Here is a 27,714-nt window from a genome sequence, read left to right as displayed (position 1 = left end):
GAGCGCCGCCCCGAGCGGTACTACCGTCGTACGTCCGCTCCGGCCCCGCCTCGATCTCCGCCGCCCGGAGCCAGGCTAGCCCACCACTGCGCACTAGGCGCGGGCGCGCCCCCAGCGGCACACACGCCGCGTGGTGGCCGTTGCTGGCATACGTGCGGGCCCCGAACCTACCCAGCATAGCTTAAATTAAGAGGGAGAGAGGGAGAGAAAAAATGCAGAGAGGGAGACAAATAAAAAAACAAAAAAAATATTAACATATATAAATTAATTAACTAGGGTTAGTGTTTTATAATATATTAACTAGGGTTAGTGTTTTATAATATATTTAATTAGTGTTTTATAATATATTAACTAGGGTTAGTGTTTTATAATATATATAAATATTAACATATATATAATATATTAATTAACTAGGGTTACTGTTTTATAATTTATATAATTAGTGTTTTATAATATATTAACTAGGGTTAGTGTTTTATAATATATATAAATATTAACATATGTACATAATATATTAATTAACTAAGGTTAGTGTTTTATAATATATATATATAATTAGTGTTTTATAATATATATAATTATTGTTTTATAATATATATAAATAATGTTTTATAATATATATATATATATTAGTGGTAATAAAAAATGTGTATATATATTATAAATGTAATATTAAATGTAAATGAAAAATTCATAATATATATGTATATATATTAACACACACACACACACACATATATACATTAACACACACATTAAAAATGCATTAGTGATATTAGTTGTCAATAATATTTCATATGTATTAATCAATTTTATTTTTCCAGTGCAGAATTGCAGATTCAAAGTTTCGAGGTCTAAAAGCATCACCGACTTTAAAATATAGGTATGTCTAGTGATTCATCTATTTATCTAGCTAGAATGCATATATTGTGTATAAATGATGTTTATTAATCAATTAGTGTTTATTAATCAATTAGTGTTCAATTAGCTAGAATTCATCTATTGTGTTTATTATCTAGCCAGAATTCAAAGTTTTGAGGTCTAAAAGCATCACCAGCTTTATAATTAGTGATATAAATTAGTAAATTTTACGTAAAACTTACTTAATCTATTTATTTGTGAGCGGTACACTTGATCATCCCACTTTTGTTAGCAAATGATGTTCATAATCAAATGACATACACTATTAGTGGTATATTTATAATTAGTTATATAAATTAGTAAATTTTACCTGTAATTTACTTAATCTATTTATTTATGAGAGATACACTTGATTCCACTTTTGTTAGCAAATGATGTTCATAATCAAATGACATACACTAAACCCTAAACCCTACGCCGTAAACCCTAAGCCCTACGTCGTAAATCCTAAACCCTAAGCCCTACGCCGTAAACCCTAAACCCTAAGCCAGAAACCCTACACTGTAAACGTTACGTACCGTATAATTAACGTCTAGGGTCTAGGGTTTAGCATTTATAATTAACATCACATATACACACATTTTTGTAGAAATGGTCGACCCGAGAGATGATGAAGAAATATTGATGAACATGATCCGTGATGGCGATGAACAAGTTCGTTATGACGATCCCGAATGCGATGAGAACCCTCGAGGCATCGATGATGGTTCTCAATACTTGGCCCTCGAAGGCGTACCGGAAGACAATGTTGGCCAGGTCTGTAATATGCAACCTTCTATGTTTATATACATGAAATTCAAAATAATTTCCTTTATTAATTGTCTTGTTTCTGCCTACATAGCCCTCTGGCTTGACGACAACCACGGGTACCAGCAGAAAAGTACGAGACCCGAAGAAGCCGATGCAAGGCCGGTTGGTTATCACGGATTTTGATGTGGCAATAGGCCAGCCACATGGACCCCATGCAAGGGCCTTTGTCAACCACTTAGGGTACCTTGCCCGGGATAGGCTCCCGATCAATGCCCGTGAATGGAAGAAAAATAAGCAACACCCTGAAATCAGTTATCTCTCCGACCGTGACAAGGAACTAGTCTGGGGTGACGTGTTGCAACATTTCACGCTAGACACAAACGATTTAGAGTTGAAGGATAGAGTTCGGGATTGGTCTATGAAGAAGATGGCCACACAATTCCAGTGCTGGAAGAAGCATCTATATAATGATTATATCAAGAAGAACAAAACTTCAGATTTCAACTCTAAGAACTTTGTCAAGCTGCGGTCATTTTGGGATGAGTTTGTACAGTTCAAGACATTAGAAGAGGGTCAGCAACGGGCGAGAAGGAACCAAGAGAATGCCCGACACAAGACCTACCACCATAGGATGGAATCACGTGGCTACCCTACTGCCATTCCTTAGTGGGAAAAAGCCGAGCAAGAGCTAATTGATAGGGGGTTGGTGCTAGAATCCGTCGACTGGCCTGAGCGCGCCAAGCACTGGTTTTTCGCTCATGGGGGCAGCTTGGACCTAGAGACCAGAAAGGTCGTGTATGGGGAACGCATCCAAGCTGTAGCAGAAAGATTTCATGAAGCTCGCTCCGTTGCTCAAAGTGGACAGTGGAAGCCGAACAGAGATAAAGATGAGCTGACATACGTCCTGGGGAACCCTGAGCATGGTGGACAGACGAGAGGCTATGACTCCGTGTTGTGGGAGCATGTCTTTCCTCAAGACAGAGAAACATATAGAAGCCGCCAGAGAAAGAAGGAAGATGACCGGGAATGGCCATGAAAGTTGGAGGAGGATGTTACGAAGGCCAGTGAAGAGGCTCGTAAGGAAATAGAGCGGGAGGAAGTGCTTAAGGCCACTATGAATGATCAAATCCGAAAGGTCGTGGAGGAAGTTGAAAGTTCCCACCTCCAGAGCTTGTCACAGCCGGCCGCCAACATCAGCCCCGGCTCTTGTCAGTTGAAAAGCAGTTGTGCTTCTACAGAGGTGCCTGTGAGGCAAGATGATACAGGGATGCGCTTCCTGGTGGATGACATCACCGCTCCGTTGACGTGCTGTGAGCTGCATATTCCTGAGGGGAATGCCCCAATCAAGGTAGCTACCGGTGTTGTATCTCCTATTGATCCCATGAAGACACCAAGGATCCACACGATCATAATACAACCTAGATATGCTAGTGTCTCGGTGGATAGAGTGGTCAAAGACCATGAAAATGTGCTTTTGGATATCGAAGGTTGTTGACGGTCAATAACATCAACTTTTATTAGAACTTTAAACCCGAAGGAGAACATGAATACACACTAGTATAAGGTTTAAACTAACAATGTCCACGAGTTTTGTATATTCTGTATTTTCCAAGGTGAATTTCAGGAAAGCTGAAAAGAGGGATTCTAGTGCAAAATAATTAAACACGAAACTTATCCGCCATGGGAAACATCATGAGAAGACTCAGGAAGGATCGAGAAGACACCCGAAGCAATGGAGGGCCTGACGGCTGCCAGGTGGGGTCGGCCGGCCCCACCTTAGCGCCGGCCGGCGCCCCCCTTTAGGGTTTTGGCCCCCTCTTCTGGAAGCTTCCTCCACCGTCTCTCTTGATGCATCTCGGCCCTTGGTTAAGTTGGTTTGATCCTACGGTGCACATGCACTCCACCTGGCTATAAATAGAGGGGCAGACCCCCCCCTCCCAAGAGAACCCCCAGATTTAATTCATTCCTCCTACTTCATTTGTCAAGAGTAGTCAGAAGTCAGGGTTTCCAGAGATTAGAAGTAGAGCTTTAGTTCTTCAAGTTCTTAGTATAGGCGTCTAGCGAGGTTCAAGTAGAAATCGGGCACTCCGCTCGGGATTCCAGATCTGCCTTCTAGAAATTTGTAATATTATCTTGTATTTCATTATGACTTTGCTCTAAAACAATATATTACTACTTATTCAGTTCTTAGTTTATTCTAGTTGCATATTCGATATAGATCTGGTTTATGATGATTATCATTATATGATCGTAAAGCGCTTGATTCAATACTCGAGTGAGTTAGGTGGTGCACATTATGTAGACGTGGTGTCTAGATATATTGTGTACCTACGGAGGCACCCTGATGTGCCAGGTCATGTGGTAGTCCGTGTAGGTGACAGCTGTGTTGGTTTAGCCGAGCGCGGTCACGAAGGAAGTGACCCTTGTGTCTTAATATCCTCATTAGTTGATGCTCCTTATGATATTTTCTAAGTTTTCACACTATAGATGAAAATGTATAGCTTGGTGTAGGCTGTAGACTTTATATTAGTAATTATATAGGTTTCTTTTATTTTATTTGAATATCAAGATTGCCTTGCTATATTAGTGATTCTTTATTTTCTACCTCAGGAATACCATTTACTTTCATTACTCAGTTATCATTTATCATTGATCATATTTTAATAATGACTAGTTATCGCTAAAGCATTAATACTATTGGCTGTGATAGATTTACATAATTATAATTTCTTTAGTCCTAATAAGTTTACCTAAGCCTAATGAATAGAATGCTGCTTTATCCTTTTGGCATAAAATAAATCAATGGTACTCGGAATACTTCCTGGGTGAAATGCTATAGCAGGAGAATTATCTGTGCGCTTGGAAATATATTCTATTTAGAGTTATTCCGTGTAGATTATTTTTATCCTTGGTTTTTGGCATCATGTTAGGGATGACAACTTAATATAAAGTGATGTTAAAAATACCAACAAAGGTGGTCATGGGGAGAAGACCCTAGGTGAAGCGGAGAAGACATTCACATGTTGGAAGAAACGGTACATCATTATTCCTAGGGCATCGTCACTTCCTCCCCCTCAACAACAACCGGGCCCTAGGTGCGGATGAATGTGAACGCAATTTCTTTTCACTAATTATTTACTGTATTACATTATGGTCGACTCATGTATACACCTTGTTCGTTTTTTTCACATCAGGACCTCCCCCAACCTATGTCCGTGTATCCATTCACCACATGACCATAGTGTTGTGGGACATGACGACGAGGACGATTTCATACAAGACAAGGCTGCATCCCAACGCCGGACGTATCTCCTCCACGACGGACTCCAACACCGCCAGCGGCCAAATCTCCTCCATCACAGCAAGCTCCAACCGCGCCACCGCCGCCTCCTCCAATGCCGACACCGGTCGCCTCATCAGCACCGATTGGTTCATCAAGAAACAAGAGGCCCATCAGCCCACAAAGATCGGTCCAACCTATGTCGAAGAAATAAGCTGTGGTCACGAAGATCTCGAAGATGACCAAGTTTTCATATGAGAAGACTAATGAAGAACTTGAGGCTTCAGTGAAGTCAAATGTGCAAGCGTTCTTCAAAAAAACCAAAGCTGCGCACGAGCAAAGCAAGAGAAGCCATTCCTATTGTATCCTCGCTCAAAGTTGAGGCAAGTGGTACAGGCTATGCAAGATGAGAAGCTTGCCGCTAGTAAGAAACAAACGCCGCTACTACCAGACTACGAGTGTACTATCACAAAAACAATCAAGGGGGACAAAAGGAAATAGGAGGCCGAGAAAGAGGTTGCACAGCTCGGCCAACAAGCGCAGCAACCAGTGCCTCCACTAGTGGTTCAGAATCAATATGGTTCCAACATGAACTTGCTACAAATGGCGATACCTGACGCTGTGAACGTAGATGAACTCGCCCAGTGGATGGATGCGACTGGGCTCTCCATAGAACAACTTATGGGTCGAGAGTTTGTTAAAGAAGCTGAAGTTGTTGATGAATAGCGGCGGCAGTATAGATAAGGCAGGAGTCTATGCAACCCTGCAAATGTAAAACAACTTCGTACGCAAATGTACAAGCTGCACGAGTACTACATGAGTTTCTGTCGACAACATGAACTTGAACAATATATTGGGTCCAAGTCAGAGACCGTCACTACTTCCGTGGAGATGACGTCATGTGGGTACAGTTTAGTGAAGTACACCAACTTCTCTATATGGATGCTCTCGACAAATCTCTCATGAGTTGCTACTGTTTGTAAGTATTTCTTCCTTTTAATCAATAATTCCACTCTAGCATATGTACGTATTCATAATTACTATGCTCACGATGTGCAGACATATGATGAGAGAACTCAGATTGAAAAGACGATCAAATTGGTTTTATTGATCCATATGTCATGTACAAGGGCACCAAGACTGACGATCCATTCAATCTGAGGCGAAATGGAGAAGAACCTCCGGAGGTTCTTTTATAACCAAAGGCATAAGAACTTGGTACTCTTCCCTTATAATATAGGGTAAAGTGTTGTGTTATATCATGTCTTAATGAATTCAGCATTAAGATATATATATATATATATATATATATAAGTTGACTCTATAAACAAACGCAGGGATCAGTGGATACTCATTGAGATTAAGATCAAGGACCAATGTATATGTGTCTGGGGACTCAATGAGAAAAGACCGAACAATGTACCAAGACATGATAGACATGATCCAGAGGTACGTTATATCATTCTTTAAATATCGGGCATGCTATTTTACTTTACTATGCTATACCTAATCAACGACCGACTTATTGGGCAGGGCTTGGGCTTGGTTCGTACAAAGATATCGTACGAATCTGAAAGTGCCACTTCCCACTCCTTTTCTACATAAGTGGGTACCCAGACAGCCATATGGTATCAATTTATGTGGGTACTACATTTGCGAGTACATGTGGTGTACCAAATTTACACCTTCTAAACAGATGCCCAAAGTAAGTAACATGTGTATACATTAAATTCATATCTTATTTATTTATTGAAATAAGATAAATCTTATGTATATTAATATATTTTCCTTTAACTAATGTAAATTGAAGGAGTGGGAATTGAAAGAACAAGTGTTCGACCACACAATACTCGTCGCAATCCAGAAGACGGTCGCAGGTTTCATCAACGATCATGTCATCCCGAAAGACGCCGAGTTCCACTACAACCCTAGGTTGGGATTGAATAGTGCAAACAAGGACGAACACTTGTATGAGCTTTGAGTGGAGGGCAAACATTTGTACAACCTTTAACCGGCGGCCGAACACTTGATTACTTGTATATTATTGTAAATGTAATGTGTATGTACGTATATGTATAGCTCTATAATATATATAGTTCCGTACTTTATTTGTGTGCAATAATAACACTCTCATATAGGTGCAACGTATACGAATAATAGCAGCGAAGAATAAATTGGAAAACATATAGAATAGAAAACCAAAATCAATAATGAATTGAAAAGGAAAAAGAAAAAGAAAAAAATCTTTAGTCCCGGTTTGTAATACCGAGACTAAAAGGGGCTGCGCCACGTCAGTGCCTGGCGATCCCTTTTGTCCCGGTTGGTATTGCCAACCGGGACTAAAGGTTAGTCCCAGGTCAGCAAACCGGGACTAAAGGTGGGACATTTAGTCCGAAACCTTAGTCCTGGCTCGTAGTCCGGAACTAGAGGTGGATTTCGCCCGGGACTAAAGGCCGGTCTTGTAGCAGTGCGTTAAGTCACCGCCACCCTAGTGCACCATTGCTGCGAACCTCTGATGCCATCTTCATCCGCTTCAAGTGAGTTGATGCCATGTGTGGCTAGTTAGTCCATTTTCATCCATTATAGTCGAGTCAAAACTAGACAATTAGATGCGAGGGAACAGGATCCGCTTCCGCCTTGCTAGATTCCTAGGCCTCCACCACCCATAGGGCGGCCATGGCCATCGGGATCATGGTCGTTGCATCTACTAGAGCTCTGTGTCGCTGACGCCGAGGATATCCTGTTCTCAGACTCCTAAGCCACCTCTGGTGTCCCTAGGACATAGCTACCTACAAAACCACCTCTGTTAGATCTATCTTCTCTCTGTCGAGAACTGGCCAACGATGCTTAGGCTGCTTCCATCCTCTGCCACACCAGCCGCCACCCAAATGGATGACATCACTGCCGCCTCGCGCCACCCTCCCAACCACACCCATTACCCCTCCGGCCTGAATCCCTAGGATGAAATAAACTTGTTGTGTCTATATTTTTCTTTTTCTTTCTTTTTTCATTGCAAAATAGTGAGTACCTTCCTTTTGAAGTCATCATGTATTGTAGTTTTAGTACCTGACTAAGGTTCAGGAGTATTTGACATGATTTAATGGCGCTACTCATTCAATGGTAGGTGACGTGTCTGTCAATAGCGAGGCGCCTGTGGTAACTTCATCAATCTCGAGATTTACCGATCCAACTCAGTTTTTCGGAGGTACATACTCATAGGAATAGGGTGTGCGTACATGCGTTCAAAGGGGTAAGTGTGCGCTCGTGTATGTGAGTGTTTGAGTCTATAACTGAATTTCACAAAAAAAAAGAATAGTAAAAAGTTGTAAGTGAATTCTATACCGCGGTTTAAAGTCGGCTTATACACAAGAACTAAGAAATTTTTATAGAGAACAACTAGATCTCAAATAAATGAACTACTATATATGACTATACGACTATATACCAGTCCAGTGGCGGAGCTAGGGGTATGCCCTGTATGCTAAGGCATACCCAAGATTTGAGGAAAAAATTAATAAGTAGAGTTATTCTGTAATGGTATCATTATTTTGTATTATTTTTTAATTATTTATGTCTCGAACTTATACTTTGGTTATTGTTATAAATTTATTATGGTATTTTTGCACTTTGGTTACTATTGTGGATTTATTATGACATCTTTGCTTCGAAATTTTATACATTTGGCATACCCAGTCACAAATTCCTGGCTCCGCCACTTATACGAGTAAGATAATAAGATCATAATAAGTGATAAGTACATTACTATAAATATAATATAACATACAACCACTACACAACTGTATTACTAGTCCAGTACTGTAGTATCCTTGACCAAAATACTGCCGGGACCTGCCATGACAGCACCTGCCAACTGCCATGCATAGTTTTCGTCGCCTTCCCCCTATGTACAGTAACGGCACAGCTTGCATGCACCATGCCACCTGCAAATAAAGGGAAATCGCAAGCTAGAGCACCTCTCCTAATGCGACCTTAACCCACGCCTTCGATTCTCGAGAGCGGCAAGCTATCGCCGAGTCACCGACACAGCATGGAACCCACGCCAGCGGCGCCGCGCGTCCACCTCCAGTCGCCGCAGACTGCCGTGCCGACGCGGGCGGTCGAGCCAGGGCGGACGCGCCACATCGCCGTGGCCTCGCCCCCGCTCCCGGCGGCCGCGCTGCAGCGGCGCACTCGCGTGGTGCTCTACTACCGCGTGGACGGGGCCTCGGCGTCGGCGCGGCTGTGGGAGGAGGCGATGTGGACGAAGGAGTCGCTGAGCGAGGCCGTAGCCGACCACCCGGAGATGGCCGGTCGGCTCCGGCGCCACGCGGACGGGTCGTGGGAGGTGAAGCTGAACGACGCCGGCGTGAGGTTCACGGAGGCCACGGCGGAGGCGACGCTCGACGAGTTCCTGGCGACCGTCCAGGACAAGGACCACCGGGCGCGCAGCTGGGACTGGGAGGCCGCGCTGGCGCCGTGGTCCGACGTGAACGCGGAGGACCCCGACGTGAGCGCGCTCGTCTACGTGCAGGTAACATATATCCATGCCCATGCCAAGCGAATCCACCTTGTTGACAGCGGATTCATGGCGGGCGCGTGGTAACAAGTTAAGTAGCTCTATTTGCTGGGATAGATCATAGATGTGTTGGAGCTTGGCATACATAGAGCTTTGGGTTGAAAGTTTTGCATAGAGCTTTTTCAACTATATCGGGAAAATCTAAGCCAAGCTCTATGTGAAAAAAATCTATAGTTCTAATGCCTTTAACCTTTAGTTGGCCATTGCATAGTTTAATTTAAGTTTGCTGCAGAAGGTTAATAATTATTGATCTTCTTAAGTCCAAAGTTATCAACTTGAAAGTTCTCTATTCCATACAAAAAAGAAATGTAACCAAAATTATTCCTCTGCTATTAGAGCAAGTACAATGTTATTATCAGGGGCGAATCCAGGATATTTTGTTACTGGGGTCAAGGACTAAACAACGGGGTCAAACACATATTAATTCTCTATTTAAAAGAATAATTTGCAGATGGATTAAAGAGCTTTAAGTGAATTTCTAGCAAGTCATCGGGATCAGCTGACCCCAATAAATCCACGTAGATTCGCCCCTGGTTATTATCCTACCACACCATGGATTCCATGTAACTTTAACTATTAACAAATACCCTGCAACATGTTGTCTTTTTCGTTGTCTAGTAGTAACTACACCTTACCTTAGTGTGCTGGTCAAAGGAAGAAAAAAAAAGATAAACCTGCTATACTACTCCCTCCGTCCATAATATGAGCCGATTAAATTTTTTAAAATTTTGATTAGATTTATATGAAATATTAATAATTTTTATATATTTAAATAAATTTATTATAAAAATATATTAAAATATTATGTCCATAAATATTAATATTTTTAATATATACTTAGTTAAAATCGAGTATAATTGATCTCTCGGAAAGTGAAAACGATAGATACAAAGAGAGGAGGGAGCATGATATATCATTGTACAATGCCACGCAAATGTCCCGTAGTGCCAAAATCTAATGATTTAGAAGATTGATGACAACCTTTTTATCTCCCCTAACATCTCTCTTTTTCATCCACGCCACGTAGAAACCTACGTCACACATGAGGTGACATATATACTCCCTAGCTCTATTCTAAATTATGGTTCATTTTTAACTGTCTTAAAGATAAAACTAGTTAACAACTACATCAAAATAGTTTCAATAAATTCATAATGAAATATCTTTTGAATTTTGATAATGCATTCATTCTTACTCCTTGAATTCAAAGTAGTATTTTATATATTAATACATTCTTTTAAAAAAATAATTAAGTCATAATTAAATAATTTGACTTAATAACAAACATAAAGTGAGTTATAACTTAGAACTGAGTGAGTAATAACAAACTAAACTCTTATATTACTCCTTGAATCCGCGTATATATGCTTTCTAAACTTGAGGGAGTATTAGCTAGCCACGTCACCCAACAACGTGTCATGTTATCTGTTCAATGAAAATGCTAAATGATATAGATATATAGCCACATCAGTACAGCACCCAACAACATATATATAGTTATATATATCCTATCCGATGAAGATGTACATCCAAATCAATATAAATATATAGCTACAACACCCAACAACCTGCCATCACTCTGATAAAGAAACTATTGTAAACTACATATAGCTACAACCAGCAATACGGAGTCTCCATCCTGAAATTCAATTTGCGCACACTAATAATAGTAAAAGAATGTTTGTGATCACACACTCTTCTAGGCACCGTTCCTAATAATAGTAAAAGAATGTTTGTGATCACACATTCTTCTAGGCACCGACTAATATTTCTAACGGCGTCCGCAATGGCGTTCAAATCACTGGCTATTTGATTTCTAGGAAGAATGTTGTTGGCTCTCAATGACAATTTTCAAATAGTTAGCTTAAGAAGTCGCTAGCTATTGTGGAGATGAGAGAGTTATTTCTAGAAGATTGTGCTAGATTAGCTATTTATGAGTCGCTATCTATTAGGAAGTCGCTAGCTATTTGATCTCTCTCTTCGATAGCCAATGAGAGTGCTACTTTTTTATTATTTTTATATGTCATCTCGCTAGTTATTTGTAAAGTGCTATTGAGAGCCAATAGAATTCCTCCTAGCTAGCTATTTGATAACCATTGCGGTGACCTAATAATAGGAAAAGAATGTTTGTGATCACACACTCTTCTAGGCACCAACTAATATTCCTTTGTTCTATTAGGTTAGTCACAATGTGGTCTTATAGAGAGTGTCATGCATATTTAATAGGGTGCCACAACAGCAAATCTACACTTTTTGCATGAAACGACGAGGAGGAAGAAGATATTCCTTTCATCTCCACCACACAAGCTGAGCGGTGTTACCAAGGCCGTGAAATGCTACGAAACTCCCATTGAGAGGCTCCTTTCGTTTCATCGGGTCTACATCTTCTTCTTAATTCGTGCGTGCGGCGGACACCGGCCATGGGACCTTCGTCGCGGGGGCCGGACGCTGGACGAGAAGCAAACCGCGACCCCTGGTGCGGGGCCGCCTCCACCGCCGTCGCGAGCGAGACTGCCTCCGCCGCCGCGAAGTCCTCCACTGTCCTCTGCCTTGGCGCCGCAGAACGTGCGAGTCCGTCCAGTCATAGGCACGAGTTGTGTCCATGTGGCCTCCACTCCATGCTCGGCCTTTAGCAGAGTTGCGGTGACGAGAAGGATGTAGGGAAGAGAGAGATGACAGGGATAGGTGGGACCCGCTAATAGTAAAATAAGCCATGAAATCGTGCCATGAAACTTTGCACTGTGGAAAATCTGTTTTATGTCAAAGTTTCACGTGTTGAAAACTGGGAGGTAAAACTCCACATTGAAACTGACCTTATAGTCCATGTTGACTTTATTTTCAAGTCAAACCAAGTCCCTCCATATCTCCTAGCCACGGCTGCAGAGTTTTGGTGAAATCCTAGAGCAGTGCAGTGGGGTGGTGGTCGGTGTGGTGGGGGTGAGGACGAGGAGGAGAGCAAGGTCGAGGACGATGGCTGGTGCTCGACGGCGGCAGTGTAGGGGGCACTAGAGGACTAGCGCGGTAGTGGCTTATCTTTGTCCCTATCATAACATAATTTATGGAGAAATTTATACTGCTAAATTAATATATTATAGGTGTTTGTGCAATTTTCTATATTTTTTTATCAAAGTTAAAGAAATTAGACTTATGACCAAACTAAAGTAACTATAATTTGGATCAGAGAGGGAGCAAAGCAATGTACAAAGAAAAGAAATGTGACTTTGCAAGATATTACGAGACTAACTTCAATCAAAATATTCAATACTACCTAAATGATTTTAGGTGAGAGTGCCTAAACATTAACGGAGGCAGAAACAAAATTCAATTGCCTCCAAAAATGCTAGGTTGTTAATGGAGGCGGTCAAATTTATTTACCGACGCGGTCATATTTGTCCGCCTTGTAAAACTGATTAATAGATGCAGTCAAAATTAAGGTGCTCGCCTCAAAAATGGCCTAATTACAGAGGTGGTCTTTTTAAGGTGCCCGTCTTCGTAAATCTATTTTTGGAAGCGGGCATACTATAAGGCCCCCCTCCGAAGAAGGTTGGCCCTAGTTGTAGCCCAAGCAGCCAATCTCAGCCTGATATATAACGACCATCATGTATATACAGTGTTAGGGTTTTAAAAACTTATACAATCTCAGTCTCTGCCATAGCTCTATCCTGACCCCTCCTTCCCCTCCCACCGCACCTGACGCCCTTCACCTGACACCTCTTCCTCTCCCTCCTCTAACGCACTCCTCTACCCCATTCTCCTCCAGCGCTGCTCGTGGGGGCCACACCCTCCTCCTCCAGCGTAGATCTGGCACTGGCACAGTCCCTCCTCCTCCAGCGCTGCTCATAGGGACTGTCCCCCGCCTCCTCCGTCATGGCATGCTGGGAATGTCCCCTTCCTTCTCCGACGTACATCCTCCCTCCTCCGGTGCTGCTCACAGGGGCCAGCCCCTGCCTCCTCTGCTGCGACGCGCTGGGAGCGGCCCCCTCCTTCTCCGGTGTAGATCTAGCGGCGGGTCGGTCTCTCCCTCCTCCGTCGCTGTGCGTGGGAAGCATGCCCTCCTTTGGCGTAGATCTGGAGCATGGCCTCCGAGGCTTGGATCCATAGCGGTGACAGAGCCCTCTCTTGGCAGGGGCGGCTCCCCTCCTACGCCCTTCCTCCCTCTCTTCTATAGAACTATCGAGCCATGGTGTGGATCCGACGAGCGAGGCCGCAGATCCGGCGAGCGGTGGCCACCACCTGTGGATGGGTTCGATGGGCCTATGGATGGACTCGGCGTGCGGGTCTATGTACGGGGTTCTCTTTTTTCGTATTTATTAACCGAGACGGAAAAAACACTCATCTCCACAGTTTGTGTATTAACCAAAGTCTTCTATTGGAGACGGTTACGAAGCCCGCCTCCATTAACCCAAAATGACTGTCTTTATTAAAAAATTTTGTACTAGTGATTTAAAATAACGTTGATAGGTGAAATCCAAATGTGTTGATGACTTCATGCGACTCTAGTAACGACGATACTACGTACCTACTCTCTCGTGACTTGAGAGGTACATGTGTACATGTTTATAATAGCGATAGCTAAACTTTTTTGTGTTGTCTGCTCGATCAGCTGACACGGTTCCAGGGTGACGGAGGCTTCGCCGTGGGCGTCAGCTGCAGCCTGATGCTGTCCGATCCCCTATCACTGGCGAGGTTCCTCGCGTCGTGGGCGCGCACGCACGCCACGATGAAGGCTCAGAACGACGTCGCCACCCACCCGCTGATGCAGTACGCGAGCTACTTCCAGCGCCCGGGCGCTAGGGCCGTGCGCGCGCTCGTCAAGTCCATCCCCCTCGACGCTTTCGCCTCTGCCGACGACGGCGGCGACGACCACGCCGCCGAGACCGTCCTCTTCAGAGCCAGACCTATTACCACAGCTGGTGCGGGCGCACCGGCTGACCACCACCACGCGCTCGTCGTCGCCTGTGTCGCCCAGGCGAAGGAACGGCTCGGCGCGGCGGGGAAGGTGCCACCACAGTTCCCGGTCGTCGTCTTCGACGACAGCGACGGCAAGGGAGGGGTGAGCGTCGAGACGTGCACGGCGGCGTACGGGCAGCCGCAGAGCAACGGTGGTTGCGGCGGCGGCGGCGGGGGATACAAGCTTGAGGTTACCCAGTGGCAGGAGCTTGGGCTGGAGGAGCTGGTGCTCAGCGACAGCAAGCCCCTGCACGTGTCGTACAGCATCCTGAACGGTGGCAGCGATGGGCTTGTGGTCGTGATGCCTGACGGCGGCGCTGACGGTGAGGTCCTGGTCGCGGCGACCGTTCTCAAGTGAGGAACATTTGGCAGGCTCTGGCAGCTGGGGAAAGAAAATTCCCGTGCCGTCCGATACCTATGATATGGGTTTCAACGGTTTCAAATTTTATGAAAACTGTTCTCAGAACGACTATGTTGTCAAGTATTTGTGTGTAAAATTAAGATACTGAAGACAATAATGTAAAATAAACAGAAACAGACTTGTGGCTTTTGAACAAGATTGCTCGTCAAACAAATGCGTTGTCTACCCAAAACCGACTTGTGGCTTTTTAAGCTTCATCGCCATTGGCCGGATGAGCTTCTCTGTCCGATAGGTGTTGGTGGACACCTTGTTACTCTCTGGGTATGTGTCAGAACGAGTATGTTTTTTTAGTATTTAAGTGTAAAATTATTGTTACTCTCTGGGTATGTGTCAGAACGAGTATGTTTTTTTAGTATTTAAGTGTAAAATTAAGATACTGAAGACAATATACTGTAAAAGAAACAGAGTTGTGGCTTTTGAACAAGATTGCTCATCAAATAAATGCAACTTTTACCACAAACAGTTGCAATATTGTGAACCTTCAAGCACTCTGAAAGCCTAGAAAATCAAATTTATCTAATCTTCAGCCAAATTTCTGTCATCTCCGGCACACCATGGTGAAAGATAGTGTTAAATAAAGGCGAACAACGCAGGAGTGGGCAGTACGTACCTCAGGCACACATATTGCTACTCATTCATCTTCCTAGTCGTGTGTAGCATACCGTGACGAGGACATAATATAGTTCTCTGATCAGATTGTCGTGCGTTGGCACTACATGTTTCTCGTGGGTTGGCAATGGTTTGCACAAGACCAAGACTAGCTCAAATTCTACTAAACCTGGACAGAATCTACCAGCAAAGAAAAGTTCTCACCTTAACAGCAGGACCGTGCAAGCCATTACGGTGCAGTGGAAGTTCACGATTCGAATATGTGAGACGTTACATGAGAACCAAACAGCCAATGAAACTTTTGGCAATAATGCATACAATACCCACTATATTTTTTTTAGATAATGGATAAAAATATCCGACCTCTACATCCAGGGGATGTACACACAGCTAATTATTACAGAGTTTTGGAAAAAATAAAAGAAAGCCTTAGTCTTATAGATCGACCAGGACGCTAGTTCAAACAATAAATATGTTTCCAACCTTTATTGGATAACTCTAAAGCAATTACTTCTAATTTCTTGCTCATCATTGAGAGTGCGTCCACGGCTGTCTTATCATGCTGCAACGGGGCCCAAGTTCGTAGCCAGTATGCTCCTCTGAAAATTACCTGCATAATGGAGTTAGATTTCATTTGATTAAAAATAACATCGTTACGACATCTCCATATTACCCAGTATATGGCAGCCACCCCACCCAGATCAGATTTCTAATCCTTTTATTTTGATTAGATAGCCAACCACCGAACATGTGGTTGATTGATCTAGGTTGGGTCAACCTAGTAGCAAAGAAGATAATCCTCCATATCGTCTTGGTAAGGGGACAGTCCAGGAATAGGTGTTGGATAGTTTCATTCCCATTAAAGCAAATGCACTTCTGACTCCCCTTCCAATTTTTCCTGGCGAGGCAGATCTTAATTTTTAGAGGAATTTTCATCTTCCAGATCTTCTTATGGCGAAAAGGTGTTTGTGTACCCATATTATAGAGATACAAAGAGCGGACAGAGAATAAACCACAATTGGTTAGCCTCCATCTGAAATAATCCGAACCTTCCACCAATTCGACATTTGAGATCCGTCCTACTAAACTAAGCCACTCTGTAAGTTTATTACCCACCAGTGCCCTTCTAAAAGAGGTGTTTAGGGGTCTAGTAGTCAACACTTATTTTGAGACTGTTGCATGAGGATCCTGCACTATATTATATAAAGATGGATATTTCACTTTAAGTGCTTTATCTTCTACCCATGTATCATCCCAAAACCTAGTGTTGGTTCCATCCTTAATATCGAAAGAACCATTATGTAGCACCTCATCTTTGATATGCATGAGACCCCTCCAAAAATGAGAGTCGTTGGGTTTTGCTGCCACTTGAGTTAGGGTTTTGCATCTTAGGTATTTATTCCTTAAAAGAGATTGTCAAATACCTTCTGTCTTAAGTAAGTTAACCAACCATTTGGCTAGAAGGCATTTATTTTGCAATTCTAAATTTAGAATACCTAATCCCCCTTGGTCCTTAGGACGACATAGTATGTCCCATTTGGCAAGTCGATATCTATGTTTGTTTGACAAACCTTGCCAAAAGAAACTTGATGATCCAAGTTTTTAATGACCCCCTTAGGGATCTCAAAGAAGGACATCATAAAAATGGGTAGGCTACTTAAGACAGAATTAAGCACAACTAGTCTTCCCTCATATGACAGGTATTTCGCTTTCCAACAGGAGAGTTTATGTTTAAAGCGATCTTCCACCTTTCTCCATTCAGAGTTCAGGAGTTGTCTATGGTGCATTGGGATCCCTAAGTATCTGAAGGGATATTCCCCTGCGTTGCATCCAAAGAGACTAGTATAATATGATTCCATCTCTTTAGCTGCACCATAACAGAAGATTTCGCTCTTATGGAAGTTGATCTTTAGCCCAAATAGCTGTTCAAAAGCGCAAAGCAACAGTTTCAGATTCTGTGCTTGTTCTGGGTTGTGATCAATAAAGATAATGGCGTCATCTGCATATTGTAATATGTACAAACCATCATCTATAAGGTGGGGAACAACACCTCTTAGCTGACCATCGACCTTTGCTCTATTAATAAGCAGGGCAAGCATATCAGCAACGATGTTAAATAAGATAGGTGACATGGGATCTCCCTGTCTGAGTCCCCGTTTGGTTTGGAAGTATGGTCCTATGTCATTATTGACTTTGATTCCCACGCTTCCACCAGAGACCATAGTTTGAACCCACCGACACCATTTAGGGGAGAAACCTTTCATTCGTAGCGTTTGTTGTAGGAAGGACCACCTAACCTTGTCGTATGCCTTTTCAAAGTCAATTTTGAAAATGACACCGTCTCTCTTTTTGGTGTGAAGCTCATGGATGGTTTCATGTAAGACAACGACTTCTTCCATTATTGTTGGGGAAAAGCTGCATCCTTCCCCCTGGTAGCGCCGGAGGCTATCCTTCACCTGAGGAACCTCCGACGCCTGAAACGTCGGAGGATATCCTCCGACGGGAAATGCTAATGTTGACGACTCGTCTGGTCGTGCAGAGTGTGTGCAGGGACTGAAGCACCGGCGGAGGTCCACGAGTGAGGAGAAGGTTGGAACCTCCGACCCTCCCGAGTCCGAGGATGGCAGGAGAACGCAGCCAGGCCAAGGAGGAACTCCCGGGGTGGCCGGATGAAGCAACCTCCGACCAGCCGGGCTGCGGAACCTCCGACACCTAAGCGTCGGAGGATCCGCAACTGGGCGAAGGATCCGAGCCTCCGACCTGCTGAGGCCCCAGTCAAAGGATGAACGAAGGGTTCGCAACGTGAAATTACGCAAGTATATTGGGGTCAGTAGACTGCGATGAAAGAATATGCTGGAATATTCCCCCACCGTCACGGGGCATTTATGTAAATGACGTTGGGTCGGTTTCCGGGCCCTATATAAGGGGCGTGATGCCACCATTAATAGAAGAGAGCATTCACTGTATTCACCTACTACTGAGCTTACTGCCTGTTGGAACTCAGACCTCTCACGGCACCGAGTGAGAAGGTTCCCTACTCACCGTACTGCTGGGAAGCGCGGAGAGCCTCTTCCCAACATTGGCGCCCACCGTGGGGCCGAAGTATAACCTGCGATGGCTGGAAAGAGAACAAGCACCACAAGACCTCGGGGAGAGCTCTCCAGGAGAGGGAGGCCAAGGAGGGCCGTGCGGAGCGCGTACGCGACCGTGGAGGGAGAAGGTTCTGAGGGCGAGCAGCCAGAGAACGAGCAGCCGGAAACACGCCAGGAACCTCCTCCCGCCGCAGACCCGGCGCAGCCCTCGGCCACGCAAGAGCTCCAGCAGCTTCAAGCGCAATTGCGGAACCTTCAGCAAGAGCGAGACCGGATCGCTGCTGCCTACGCCGCCAGCCAAGAGGCAGCGGTAGCCGCGACGCAAGCGGCCGAGATCAGGCAGCAGCTTTCACTCCTGCAGGCAGAAATCCTTAGCATGCAACCTCCAGCTCAGCCGACAATTCAGCCCGCTGTTCTGAACAGCGCCGGCCCAACATTAGATGTGCAACCGACGAACTACGGCGGCATGCTGCGGGGCACTTTGGACCTTCGTTCCCCTCTGTCCGAAGGATTGCAGACCTCGCCTTGGCCAACAACCTACAAACCAATCACGCTCCCTAAATTCAGCGGAAAGGCCGATCCGCGCCAATTCCTGATGAGTTTCGAGGCAGCCGTGGCCTCAGCTGGAGGGAACGAGACTGTGATGGCAAAATCCTTCGTGATCGCAGCCGAGGGAGATGCCTTAGCGTGGTACTCGATGCTCAGACCCGGGTCGATCTATTCATGGGAGAACCTTCGAGACAAGATTTTAGCGAATTTCCAGGGATTCGCGGTTGAATCACTAACCTCCACGGACCTGTTCCAGTGTCGCCAGAATCAGGGAGAGGCACTGCGGGAGTACTTCCAGAGGTTCGTGCAGACTAAGGCGAGAGCACCCGGTGTGCCGGAGGAGGTTGCCATCGAAGCGGCCATCAAGGGTCTTCGCATAGGACCCTTCGCGGCTCATTTGGCCAGAGAAAAGCCAGCGTCCATGCACGAGCTGTACCACGAGTTTGAGAAGTATTGCAGGTCAGACAACGACTACCGCAGAAGGTTGGAAGACCAGAGCTCTCAGAAGAGGCAGAGCAATGATAGAAACTCACAGAAAAAGAACCTCAGCCAGGATGGACGCCGGCCACAGCAAGAGGCTGGTGGACAGATGATGAATATTGAACAACCGAAAAATGACATGCCGGAAAATAACCGTCCACCAGCGGAAGCACGAAGCTCGGGACGCATACCCAATCAAGCTGGAAGAGGGGGTCGAAATGCGGGGTGGCGAAAAAATCAAAGTCAGCGACCACGGAAACAGTATTGTTTCTTCCATGGAGAGGAGAAGGGTCACTCCACCAGAGATTGCCCAGATGCAAAAGAAACTCAGGAGAGGATCAAGAGCAGGTCAGCTCCGCAACCTCCGATACCAGTTGTTCAACCTCGGGAAGTAAATCACACATTCCCTCAAACCTTCTACCATTCGTATGTCGGAGGTTCAAGCCAGCAGCACCCAGCTCCACTTCAGCCCAGCGCGCTAGCCTCCGCTTACTACCCCAGTTTCCTACCAGCTTGGCGCCCAGCCCAGCAAACCGCGGACCACAACCTTCCACCAAACTATGCTCCTCCACGACCTCCACACATCACGTACATCGAAACCCCGCAACCCCACCAGCAGTCACTACCTCCTCCCCCAAACCAGCTACAGCTACTCCAAGCCCCACCACCACCAAAGACCGAACCCCACCCTGATAATCAGATCGGCCCTCATACACCCCTGCCCACAATTGGAATGATCTTACCAATAGCTGGGGGGTCCTCAATGGAGTTCCAGACAAAGAAACAGAAGAAGGATCACCTCAGGCTCGTCAACAACGTTGCAGTTCAAGGGCCAGTGAGATGCACTGATTGGTCCAGAACCCCAATAACCTTCACCGAGGAGGATCTAAGATTGGAAAGCTACCCTCACACAGACGCCTTGGTCATAACAACAAATGTTGCGGGTTGGGGAGTAAGCAGAATCTTAGTGGATTCAGGGAGTTCCGCAGACATAATATTTGCTGGAACCTTCGACCAGATGAAGCTCAGCAGAAGCCAACTCCAACCTTCGGAGTCACCTTTGATCGGGTTCGGAGGAAAGCAGATACATGCTCTGGGAAAGGTCGCCTTGCCCGTATCCTTCGGCACAACAGAGAACGCAAGAACAGAGTACGTCACCTTCGATGTAGTAGACTTGCACTACCCATATAATGCCATATTCGGGCGAGGATTCTTGAACAAGTTCAATGCGGCCGCTCATATGGGATACCTGTGCATGAAAATCCCGGCTCTGCACGGAGTGATAACGGTTCACGGAAGTCAAAAGGAGGCAAGGAACATAGAGAAAGCAATCTACAAGTCCTTCCGGAACATAAACTCCGTAGACTCTACGCAGCATGAAGCTACCCAGCCGCCAGACATGCCAAGGGGGAAAACAGACCTGGCTGATCAGGAGGAAACGAAGTGTATCCCTCTGCAGGAAGCTGTTCCAGATAAGAAGGTCACCATCTCCGCCACCCTTGGTAGAGAGGAGGAACTCGAATTGCTAGACGTATTGCAAAAGAACCAAGATATCTTCGCTTGGAGTGCCGCTGACCTACAAGGAGTCAGCAGAGACATAATAGAGCATTCGCTGGACATCGATCCAAGAATGAGGCCGAAGAAGCAGAGACAGAGAAAAATGTCTGAAGAAAGAACCTTAGCCGCGAAGGCAGAGGTACAAAGACTCCTGGACGCAAAGGTCATCAGAGAAGTCGTATACCCGGAATGGTTGGCAAATGTGGTCTTGGTCCCCAAGAAAAATGGCAAAATGAGAATGTGCATAGATTTTACGGATCTTAACAAGGCTTGTGTCAAAGACTCCTTCCCCTTGCCAAGGATAGATACCTCTGTGGACAAAGCAGCTGGTTGTCAGAGATTCTCACTGCTGGACTGTTTCTCTGGTTACCACCAAATTTGGCTCAAAAAAGAAGACGAAGGAAAGGCAAGCTTCACGACCCCATTCGGCACGTATTGCTACACCAGAATGCCAGAAGGTCTCAAAAACGCCGGAGCAACCTTCTCCAGAATGATGGGGAAGGTTCTAGGAAGTCAGCTACAGAGAAACATCATAGCCTACGTCGACGATGTTGTCGTCATGAGCAAGCGCAAGGAAGATCATATCAAGGACCTGCAGGAAACCTTCGTCAACCTTAGATCTGCCGGGCTGAAACTCAACCCGGAGAAGTGTGTGTTTGGGGTCAGCAAGGGAAAGATGTTGGGGTATATCATCAGCTCCGAAGGAATTAGAGCTAACCCAGACAAGACAAAAGCAATCATGTCAATGGCAGAACCTTCAAACAAGAAAGAAGTGCAAAGACTGACCGGCCGAATAGCAGCCCTCAACAGATTCATATCAAGATCGGCAGAACGGAGCCTCCCATTCTTCAAAGTGCTGAGAGGAGAAGGTAAAACAGAATGGGGTCCGGAACAAACAGAGGCCTTCAGGCAGCTCAAGAATTACATTGCAACCAACCTAGTGGTGACAGTGCCTGAGCCGGACACCCCACTACTGCTGTATGTGGCTGCCTCCAATCACGCTGTCAGTGGTGTCCTGGTGCACGAGACAAGCGATAGTAAGGGAACGGTGCAAAGACCCGTCTACTACGTATCTGAAGCTCTATCAGGAGCAAAGCTGAACTACACGGAGATAGAAAAAATCGCATACGCGGTCCTGTGTGCATCAAGGAAGCTCAAGCATTACTTCCAAAGCCACGAGATTAAAGTGCCCACTTCACAGCCACTGAGTGATATCCTTAGGAACAAAGAGGCTTCCGGACGTATAGGAAAATGGGCGGCCGAACTATCACAGTTTGATATCACCTATGTCCCCAGAACCTCCATCAAATCTCAAGCCCTGGCTGACTTCATGGCAGATTGGACACCTTCGAACAAAAACGAGGAGAAGGTAATCGATCAGCCGTGGACGCTGTACACAGATGGCGCCTGGGGTCAAGCGGGAGCAGGAGCAGCAGCCGTTCTAATCGCACCATCTGGACTCAAACTAAAGTTTGCTATACGACTCGAATTCAAAGCAACAAACAACATAGCTGAGTATGAAGGTCTCATCCTCGGGCTGAACAAGGCTAAGGCTTCGGGAGCAAAGACCCTACTCATCAAGACAGACTCCCAGGTGGTGGCAGGGCAAGTGGAGAAGGAATACCTAGCACACAACCCGGAGCTGGCAAGATACCTGGCCGTCGTAAGAGGCCTGGAGAGAAGGTTCAAGGGATTCACTCTGCAGTACATTCCAAGAGCCGAAAACTCCGAGGCAGACGAGCTAGCCAAAGCAGCAGCCAACAACACCCCCTTGCCAGAAGGAACCTTCCACCAGATTGTTGCAACACCCGCAACCGAATCGTTGCCAAAAGCCTTTCGCTCAGTCCTGCTGACAGAAAGCGAAGATTGGAGGCAGGCAATAGCTGATTGCCTCAAAGGCGAGACAGCTGTAGATGACGAAGCAACAGCCAAGAGGATGGAGGCAAGAGCAAGGAATTACACCTCCATTGACGGGATCCTGTACAAGAAAGGCGTAGTCCAACCTTTGCTGAGATGCATATCACAAAGCGAGGGCAGAGAACTCCTACAAGAGATACACTCCGGGATGTGCGGGTCTCACATCGGACCTCGCGCGTTGTCTGCTAAAGCATTAAGACAAGGCTTCTACTGGCCAACTCACATTAAAGATGCTGAAGAAATAGTGAAGACATGCAAAGCCTGCCAAACCTTCTCACCAATTCAGTCGGGACCTTCAGCACTAACTCAGCTCATACCAGCATCATGGCCGCTGCAGAGATGGGGAATGGACCTGGTAGGGCCAATGCCAACTGCCCAGGGGGGAAACAAATTCGCAGTCGTGGCCATCGAATACTTCACAAGATGGATTGAAGCTAAGCCACTGGCAACCATAACCTCTGAAACAATCAGGAAATTTTTCTGGCAGAACATAATCTGCAGATTCGGAGTCCCACGCTTGCTCACAGTCGACAACGGGAAGCAGTTTGATTCAGACAGGTTCAAGGAATTCTGCCATCACATAGGAACCAAAATTGCTTTCGCGTCTGTTTATCATCCAGAGTCAAACGGGGCCGTAGAGAGAGCAAACAGAACAATATTCTCCGCAATCTCCAAGACCTTACTCAACCTACGCAAGGGGAAATGGGCTGAAGAACTACCAAGAGTTGTATGGTCACATAACACAACAGTTTCAAGAACAACTGGATTTACTCCATTCAAGCTCTTGTATGGGGAAGAAGCAATGTTGCCCGAAGAAATCAAGCACCAAAGCCTGCGTTCCATGAAGCAGCAGTTGGCTGAAGATGAAGAGTACTGCAAGGAAACCTTAGAATCAATAAGACTTGAGGCAGTGGAGAACATTGCAAGGTATCAACGAGAAACCAAGAATTGGAGAGACCGCAAGGTAGTACGAAAAGACATACAAAACGGAGACCTGGTCCTCAGGAAAAAAGGAGATCACCCAAACGCTGGTAAATTGCAACCCAAGTGGGAAGGACCTTACACAGCAATACAAGCAGGAAGGACGGGATCCTTCTACCTGAAAGACCTCGAAGGAAGAACCTCCACCCACACGTGGAACGTCGACAACCTACGTAGATTTTACATTTGAGTGTAAGGATGACCCCTGCAAAATAAGCGGCAGCATCCACATCCCCAAATACGCTAGTTTTCTTTTTCTCTACATTTTCGCATTCCAAGGTCTGCACTCTTTTCCTCACAGGGGTACTCCTACCAGGAGGTGAGGTTTTTAACGAGGCAGAACCTATGTAAAAACCTCTGAAATATAAAGAGGAATCCACCCCGGAACCAAATCCCAAAAAGTCGAAAAACAGCCAGCAACGAGGCTGCAGCATTCGACAAAACATCACGTGATCACAAGGACCCTCCGCAGCTTTCATTCAACAGCTCAGAAAGCTCGGAACGTCCTCAAAGGTGAAAAAACACCAAATCCTTAGCAAAAGACCTAGCCAAGAGCCGGGCAGCAAGGATAACACGGCCAAAAAGTGAAAAAGTCCTGTCCTTCTCAGGCATCACACCATGGCCAGAAGGAGCAAAACCTTCAAACCTGACAAAGACCTGAGGAGAATCAGGCATCAGGAACCACATTATTTTCACCAAAAGGCAGCAGAGGTCTAACATTCACAGGACAGACCCCAACAAAATTCACAAAACCTTCACCAAAATAAGGTCGAAGGTATCCTGCTACTCTAAGCAGACCCCCAACAAACAAAGTGTGAAATCCAAACAGAACTACAATAACCCTCTGTCAGATACAGCAAAACCAACTACCACAACAACCATCAATAACCCGACAATAAATTATGACCTAACGGAGTACATAAAATAAATGCGTGAAACCCTATAAAACCAGGCTCACCTTACCACCACCCTCAATCAGGATCAGCACACAAAGACCCGAGCATCGAGTGCAAACCTAGCATTCAAAAATAAAAATCCTAGGCCACCATGGAAGCAGGAGTTAGCCTCACAACACCAACACAAGTTTGTATCGCACGAAGCTTCGTAATACTAGAACTACGGCGTTGTGATGAACATCGACCACAAAGTCGTGAACAGCCACAACAGAAACAATGGAAGTCAGACTCAGAGGTCTCTGAAGGGTGTCGCACGAAGTCTCGTAACATCCCTTCAGAACCTCCGACTTAAACAGCCGAAGGTTCTCCTCGACAACACTCCACGGGAGTCGAGCAAAGGAAAAAAATAGCACAATTCGGCGAAGGATCCTCCGCGCCAAAAAAGTCGAAGGTTCTAAGGCCAAGAAGCAGCGATCCTCCGCGAAATAGAAAATCAACAACTCCTTCGCAACTTCAGGCATCAAGAACAAGCAAGCCACAGCAACACAAAGATCCTTAGGATCAACACCACCGTAACGTTGCAATATATAAGTGCTGTAGCGCGAAGGTTGTAATAAAAATGAGATCGAAGGTTGTAGCAAACTTAAAAACTTTGAAGAAATCATTACAAAAGTTCGTTTACATAAAATGAATAAAATCATCCTTCGACCCAGAAAAAGTCGAAGGTTACAGATAGCTTGTACAAGTTCAACTTAAAAATCCTCCTTCAACTAAACAACCGAAGGATCTATGAGTCACATACAAATTATAAGCGCGAAGGTTGTCAAAATCAAAAGGCGCGAAGACCATGTAGTAAAAATATCTGATCTTTATTAACCGTATACAATGTACATAACACAAGCTTACAACAAAAAATGGGAAACATCCTCCGACCGTAAAACGCCGAAGGTTCTAAGACCCTCGCACAATTCTAACATACGAATCTGGAAAAAGCCTAAGATCATCACAGTAATCACGAACAAGGAAATCAACTAAGTCATCTATACTACGCGTAGGATACTTGTGGCGCCACCAGTCAATTAGATAACCCCTCGCGTACAAATCTCCACGCTTGAACGTCACCGGGGTAACGTAACTTCCTTCGACAAAGTTCGAAGGAAGATCTTCCAACGGAGAGGAATTCACAACCTGCGCGAAGAAAATAACAACTTCAAATCCAACAAAAACGAAGGATAAAACTAAAAAGCCAAACGAAGCTTTCGAACCTCCGGAAAACCTTGAAGAAAAGGCTCAGCAACATCCTCAGAAGCCTCCGCAACCCAGCGTACCCTATCCCTCTCACCAAAGATGCGAAGGATAGGATATGGCAACTACATAAACACATCAAATCATGTCATAAAAAATATAACCAAAACCTACGATAAACGAAAAGAAAAACAAAAACATCCACCTAAGCCGGAGGCCATGAACCTCGGCGAGCAAGCGACTGGATAAATCCAGATCCTTCGCCATCAATATCATATCCAACAAACTCGAACATATCCACCAATCTCATGTTAGGGAAGGCAACTCGCCAATACTCCCACAATTCGCCAGAAACATAAATTCCTTTGTAAAAATACGAAAGGGGAGTAATGAAACGATCCTGCGCAGGTCCTCCGCCAGAGACCTGCGCAGGATCAAAGTGTAAAACAAAGGCTTATCTGAAAACAACTCAATATATTAAATTTTCAACAGTCTTTACAAAATAAAACACAACCTCCGGCCTTACTTACAAAAAAGCGTCACATGCTTTGACGCAAAAAAGACTAAGAAAAACCTAAAAACTAAATAGCCTCACACCTGAGGCGGAGGAGGAGCAGGAGCCTCGGGCGTCTCTGAAACCTTGGCACCAGACCCCTCCGGAGCTTTGGCACCAGTATCACGAGCCTCCGCTTCAGGCTGGGTCGGAGGACACGCCTCACTCGGTGGACGCGAAGGACCGGCCTTGACAATCTTAGCCTTCTTCTTCGCAATCTCCTACAAAATACCCATCTTAATTAACATTGCAAAGCAGCGAAGCACAGTACAAAAATAAATAACCAAATAATACAAACCTCAGCTCGACGATCCTCCGCCATTTTCTTCGCCTCATCCCGCCCAAACCTAATCCAGAACGAACTGATAAAGTTCCGGACAGATTTGCGCAGGGAAGGGGTCCCTTCGCCAACGTCCTCCGCCGCGGCAAAATCCTCCTTGGCGACTCCCTCCGCGTGAGAGCAACCTCCGCGGCGCAAAAGCCTAGCGAAGGAGCTAACCGCGGCCAAAGCCCCAAAATCAACAGCACCTCCGACAAAGTCGGGGAGCATGCGAATATGAGACTTCAGCCATGCGAGGGCAGCCCCAACATCGCCGCCGGGCGGAGGAGCAGAGGTGCTTCCCCCAAACTTCGCGAGCGAGTCGGCATAGAGCCCGACAATAGCTGCAGCCTCCGCTTCCGCCTTCTGTATGCGAGTCTGCAGCTCAGCCGCAGACGTCCGCTCAGTGTCAAGCTCTTTGCGAAGGCGTTCAGCAATGTCCTCCGCCTTCTCGGCTCGCTGCAGGGCTAAGTCCCTAACTCTCCCCGCCTCAGCGACACTTGTGCGGAGGACCGCCGCCGAAGCTTCGGCATCTTCCTTCTCCTTCTTCAGAGCCTCCGACCCAGCCTTGTAGTCATCCCTCTCCTTTCTCAGGGAGTCAACCTCCCTCCTGACGGA

At 45.6% G+C, this 27,714-nt stretch overlaps 1 protein-coding gene across 1 annotated transcript; it reads left to right on the top strand.

Annotated features, from left to right (window-relative positions):
• Positions 8,831 to 15,250, top strand: LOC8075615 (agmatine hydroxycinnamoyltransferase 1). The gene is made up of 2 exons (XM_002445450.2): positions 8,831 to 9,482; positions 14,131 to 15,250. The coding sequence occupies exons 1-2, from the start codon at positions 9,000 to 9,002 to the stop codon at positions 14,833 to 14,835; spliced, it is 1,188 nt and encodes a 395-aa protein (XP_002445495.1). The 5' UTR covers positions 8,831 to 8,999; the 3' UTR covers positions 14,836 to 15,250.

Source organism: Sorghum bicolor, chromosome 7 (genome assembly GCF_000003195.3).
Source record: "Sorghum bicolor cultivar BTx623 chromosome 7, Sorghum_bicolor_NCBIv3, whole genome shotgun sequence".
Classification (NCBI taxonomy): Eukaryota; Viridiplantae; Streptophyta; class Magnoliopsida; order Poales; family Poaceae; genus Sorghum; species Sorghum bicolor.
The sequence above is the reverse complement of the archived record's forward strand: the minus strand, read 5'-3'. Positions and strand labels throughout refer to the sequence as shown.